This window comes from Pundamilia nyererei, unplaced genomic scaffold, assembly GCF_000239375.1.
Source record: "Pundamilia nyererei isolate P.nyererei 1_Seehausen unplaced genomic scaffold, PunNye1.0 scaffold00057, whole genome shotgun sequence".
Classification (NCBI taxonomy): domain Eukaryota; kingdom Metazoa; phylum Chordata; class Actinopteri; order Cichliformes; family Cichlidae; genus Pundamilia; species Pundamilia nyererei.
The window spans coordinates 1479264-1484755 of record NW_005187458.1 but is presented as its reverse complement, the minus strand read 5'-3'; the positions used below and the strand labels follow the sequence as shown (position 1 = coordinate 1484755).

The 5492-nt window shown below is 45.8% G+C and overlaps 1 protein-coding gene across 1 annotated transcript in view; it reads right to left on the bottom strand.

Annotated features, from left to right (window-relative positions):
- The window catches only part of LOC102215548 (protein-methionine sulfoxide oxidase mical3b-like), a 31772-nt gene that overhangs the window by 12779 nt on the left and 13501 nt on the right, over positions 1-5492 (bottom strand). Inside the window, exons 12-18 of the mRNA XM_013911145.1 lie at positions 4771-4965; positions 4581-4681; positions 4441-4503; positions 3719-3889; positions 2988-3098; positions 1436-1519; positions 948-1110 (exon numbers count right to left, since the gene is read on the bottom strand). Coding sequence (XP_013766599.1) covers positions 948-1110; positions 1436-1519; positions 2988-3098; positions 3719-3889; positions 4441-4503; positions 4581-4681; positions 4771-4965 — 888 coding nt within the window. The remainder of the gene's footprint in view (positions 1-947; positions 1111-1435; positions 1520-2987; positions 3099-3718; positions 3890-4440; positions 4504-4580; positions 4682-4770; positions 4966-5492) is intronic.

Below are 5492 nucleotides of genomic sequence, written 5' to 3'. Positions count from 1 at the left end.
AAAAAAAAAAAAAATCCCACATGCATACTACCCTTTCGGGCTAAGCCCCAGGTGTTTCAAATGTCTGGCTCCGCCTCTGGTGAGAGCAGAACTTGAGCTCATGGTATGGTTACAGATCTTCATCGGGAGGCCAGATCTGGCCCACAGGCCAGTGTTTGAGTCTGCAGAGAACTGCTGACTGCTGAACAACGCAGCACTGTTCTCTGCATCAAGCTGCCCGTTTATGAGGCCGTTTCCATTTTTATCCCCAAAGATCCAAATATACCGCGGAGACTGACACAGGTTTCCCCTACACACATTAACGCTCTTCAAAAACAAACAAATTTATCTGCAAATGAGGCCGTTTTGTCTTTTCTTCTCTTGTTTCTGATTGGATCTTTTTATTTGATGTCACACTGCTCCCTGTTTTTGTTGCTCATTGTCTAATGAAGCTACAGATTCGACTGTGAACTTTATTTATCTGTGTCCTGGACACAGAGAGGCTTTATCCTCCACTTAGTCATGAGTCTGATATCGTCTGATACCACGCCTCAGGAATGAGACCGATGAGTTCAGCTCTGTCACTCAGGTTTAATCTAACGTTCTGTCACTGCCACAACCCTGTTTGTGATGTCATCACCCTGACACCAGGGCCATCAATAGAGGTTTTTCAGTGTGTGGGTTGAGAAAGTCCATATCAACTCTGTCTCTTATGGTCTCATCTCAAAGTCAGACATCTGTTTTATCTCCTGGAGGTCAGGGTCAAACTGGAGGTTTATTCTGAGGGTCAATGGCGATGACCTGCTCAGGGAGACTCTAAAAATGTGTTTCATGACTGTGAGGTCATTGTTTGTCCCCACAGAAGGAGAGTGAACACCTCTCCTTTTTCCTGCTGAACATGGAAACCTGTTAAAACCTAAACCCCAACAGCAGAGAAGGGTGGAGGAGGGGGGTGTGAGTTTACTGACCGGTGTGCTGGTCATATGTGTACGAGGCCAGGCGGAGGGGACTGCTGCAGGAACCACACTGGAAGCAGCTGCGATGGAAGAACAAGCCCTCTGCACTGAGACGCTCCATCACATAAACCCTCTGCTTACAGAAGAAACAGACGTGACTGCAGCTGGCAGAGACCTGCGGGGACACACACAGCAACAGATGGAGGAAAGGTTAAAGGAAAGGAAGTGAAAGTGGAGGAAAGGAAACAAGGCTGGGATGGAAGGAAAGGTGACAGACTAAAAAGCTAAAAGAAAGGAGACATTAGGACATGAAGAATGAAAGAAATGAAGAAACCACAAGAAAAAAGAAACGAGGAAAAGAAGTCTCAGCAAACTGAATTCCATCATCAGTTGGGCAGAGTTATCAGCTGATTTATCACAACATCTTCTTCACTTCAGCTGATTGAAACAAAGTCAAAGAGCCGAAGGGAACAAGGCGCAGAATACTGAAGCAGTCTTACCCCACCACCGTCCTCCTGACTCTGCATACGACTGGTTATCTGCTCAGCCAGTGAGCTCACGCCACCCGTGTACATTTGAAGGCACTTTGATCAGACAGACAGACAGACACAGACACATTACAGCCACAGACCATGGGCCTCATTTATGAACCATATCTTTTCATCTGCAGTTAACCTGTGCAGTGAGCTGAAAATGAACTCCATATATTCACTTTTAATATCCAGGAAAGACGGCGAGACCTGAACCCTGACATCATCTGCCTCAAAGGACGTTTTCACACCTGTAGCTCGTGTCCTCTGGTCCGACTCAGCTGATGAGTTTAAAACTTGTAGTTTTGCTTTGTTTTGTTTCACTTCAGTCCGCTCATAGAACTCTGAGACATTCATGGTAGCTGCTAGCCTGTACAGACCTTTGCACGTCTATAGCACTTTCCTGCACTGAGAATACATATGTTTGTACAGGATGATATTTAGCTCAAACTTGTAACATACACTTGGTAGCTGGTTCGGTTGTTTTGTTTTGCACTCGAGTGCAATTACTGTGTTCACACCTGCACAAACAAACCGTGCAGACAGGCTGAATAAACCAGAGGTTGATTTAAACTGACTAAACACTGCAGGTGTGAAAACAACCTTAGCTGACCATGACCCAAGGGTCAGGGTCAGGGTCAGGGTAAGGGAAGGAAATGTGAGGGTGAGACTGTTAAAGAAGGGAAGGAAGATGCTGGTGTGGAAGTAACTTCTGTTTCCAAAAGTTTGTTTTTTGATCCACACACCTGAGTGTGAAGAAACTAACACCAGTAGAGACCCCTTTAGATTTACACTATGCAGTTGTTATAAATGAGGCCCTTGATCCACCACTGAGAGTGATAGGATATCAAGTGCTTTTTACCAGCATCACGTTCAGCGTTATGGTGTTTAAGCAGGAATTTTCACATGTGACCCGATACCATCTCATCTGATTAGTTCTCCACGTCTCCAGGATTTATTTAGTGTCTTTGTGTTTGTACTCTTTGGAGTGAAATATTGGGGTTAGTTTTATATCAAAGCTGGCAGCAACATCTGAGGCATGACAGTAACTCCAGCTTCTTCACCCTGATCAGGGTTTATGGCCACGATACATCTGAGCTGTGGGACACCATACCGTTCAGGACCAGGTGAATCTTCAAGGAGATCTAACTTGTTTTCAGCGATGGGGCAGCCAGAGGAGAGGAAAATAAACCCTGCTTGTGATGCTGGTTGAAAACACAGCGGCAGATGGAGGGAAAGTCCAGCCGCACAAAGTGCTCAGTCAGCAAACACATCAGAGCTGCAGGCTGATCTGAGAACAGCTCCTCTGCTCAATAGGAGCCATTCATGAGCCTCACTTTGTTATTGATCACATGAAGCAGGCGATCGGTACAGCCCTGCAGGACTCAACGATCCACTGAGGATGTTCAGGCTGACGAGCACGAGTGCAGCCGGGGGACATCGAGGCCCGAACAAACCAGAGCACTATGGGAGGAGGGGTATACGTTCAGCACACAAACACACCAAAACCCATCAGAGATACCTGTTCAGGTACTTGCTCAGGCACCTGTTCGTCCCCATCGAGAACTGCCTGAGCCTTGAGCTTCTGTTTGAATCGAAAACTCATCTGCTCCTGCTGAAGAGTTCGTTTTTTCTGGTAGAGACAGCAGACGTTATTCCATCTGCAGTCTGGACTCTGCAGAAACTGTGACGATGCAGGAGGCTAGAACCAAAACCTGAACCAATCGGTGATGTCTACCGCACACCATAGAGAAATCCTCTTTAAAGGGTCTCAATTCAAACCGAAAACTCCATTTGGTTCGTAGTTACATCGTAGTCCAGCACATGAATCCATGAGACAGAAACTTCTCACAAACCAAACTAACATCTGTGTGATTCACATGAGGATCTCAGAAGTATCAACAAACAGCCAAAAGGGAAATTATCTATTTATTTTAACCATCCAGCCACCTGCATCCTCTTAAATGAGTCTTTAAAGTGAAAATGTAGTTTATCAGTACTCCAACATGTCTCATCTGTCTCTACTGGCTTCTACTGGTCTTTACCGGCCTCCATGATGACAAGTGAACTGGAGATGCAGTCGGCTGACTTTCTGCTGGTTGGGAGGCTGGAGGGAGGCTGGATAGCTCCCCCTGCTGGTTAACACAGGGTGTTTGCATTTATAGAAACATTAATAGTACACACATCATGTCCACAACCCCTATTTGGCCATCAGAAATCAATATGATTGATCAGAAATCAGCACGCTCTCACTTGTCGACGGAAATCAGCAGCAGCAGAAGAAGATGTCCTGCAGGTAGATGAACTTTCATGCAGCTTTGCCTGTAGCTGATTGGCCATCAAACGAACTCTGGACCGACTGGCCCCACCCACAAACTCCTCCTCAAATGACTGGCTCTCAACATCACCATTCAGGTCACATGACTGCAAAACAAAATATCCATTAAAAAAAAATCAGGTCATAGTCATCAGAGGAAAGTCAGTTGCCAAACAGTAGTGAGTTTCCTGAGGTGGCTTCTCCCACAGAGAGTGACATCAGCAGCTCCACCTTTGGCCCTGACACTGTGCTGGTGTCAGCTTTATGGCATCCTCGCCATCAGTGGTGTGGTGTGTAAATGAGCAAAGAGGCCGCATCCATCAGTCCAGACTGAAGAGAGAAAGAGTGGCCAGCTCAGGCCCTGGTGATGGAAGCTTCTCCATCTCCATCTGAGTCACATGGCGTACAGAGACTGAAAAGGGTCATCAGAGTGAAAAAGAAGCTTTTGTGTGAGTTGTGAGTCTTGATGAATTAAAGAAAAGTCTTCATCTGAACCCGACCCTGAACTACATAAGACGAAGAAAATGGCCGGACAGCCGGACCACTCACCATCTCCAATCTGAATGTCTAACGCTCTCTGTCCTTCAATGTCTGGTTCTGGTTGAAGATCTGAATAATTTAACATGAGCTGAGTTTGAAGTGAAGTGTGGACACTGACCTCCTGCTGCTCTCGACTCCGCTGACTGGTCTTCCTCTTTTTACCCAATGCCCCCCCATGCTCCTGCAGATACCACGAATTATTACCATCTTTAATTTCACACAGATGACTGCAGGTATGAGGAGGTGGAACTACGCTACCTTTGGGTTCCTCTTCCTGGACAAACTGGTTCCCAGTCGGCTGAGGAGGGAGGCAGGAGCGATGAGAGCTGATCGCAGGTCAGTGATGTGCCTCAGGCAGCCTGAAACAAACACTGGATTGGATTACCACGTCTTTTTTATCAGTCCTTTTCCAGTAGAATGGCTGATCGGGAGCAGTTTGCAGCCTCACCCATAGGGGGCGGCGAGTCTTTGAGCAGTTGGTAAAACTGGCTCAGGTACATGACCATCGACAGAGAGTCCGGCTCTTCCACAGACGACATTTCCTCCACCGTCATCAATGGAGAAATCCCAAACTCTCGTTCAGCCACATCAAAGCCGAGTCGAGTGTTTTCTTCCACTGACGACTCGTCCAGAGAGTCAAAGTCTCTGAGGAGAGGCAGGAGTCAACTCAGACCTCAGAAGAAGCAAAACTCTCACCTTTAAAGGACCATTCCTCTCTAAACTCCATGAACAAATGTTTATGACCTTGCAGTTCTATCTTTTAAATTATTCATGTGTAAATGTGCATGAGTGAAGCACAGAAGGTTGATATACTGTAGTAAACTTTCTGTTATTTAGAAGTTGTTGACTTTTGCACCATATTCTTTCACTGCTCTTGAAGCTTGTTTTATTGATGATGAAGTTTTCTCACATAATGACACAGGAAGTTGTTTCTGACAGGACATGAATCTCTTTGTTCAGTCCGACAGGATGTCTCACAACACAGTTTGTCCCTCTGGATTCTGAGTACCGTATTTTTCGGACTATAAGGTGCACTGGATTATAAGGCGCATTAAGCGAAAAAAAAAAAAAGTCAGATAAGTCCAATTTTGATTCATTAATGCTGAATTCTCTCACAGCTGCTCTATTCCCGTGTTGTTGCAGTATATTAATGACTAACCTCGTATTGTG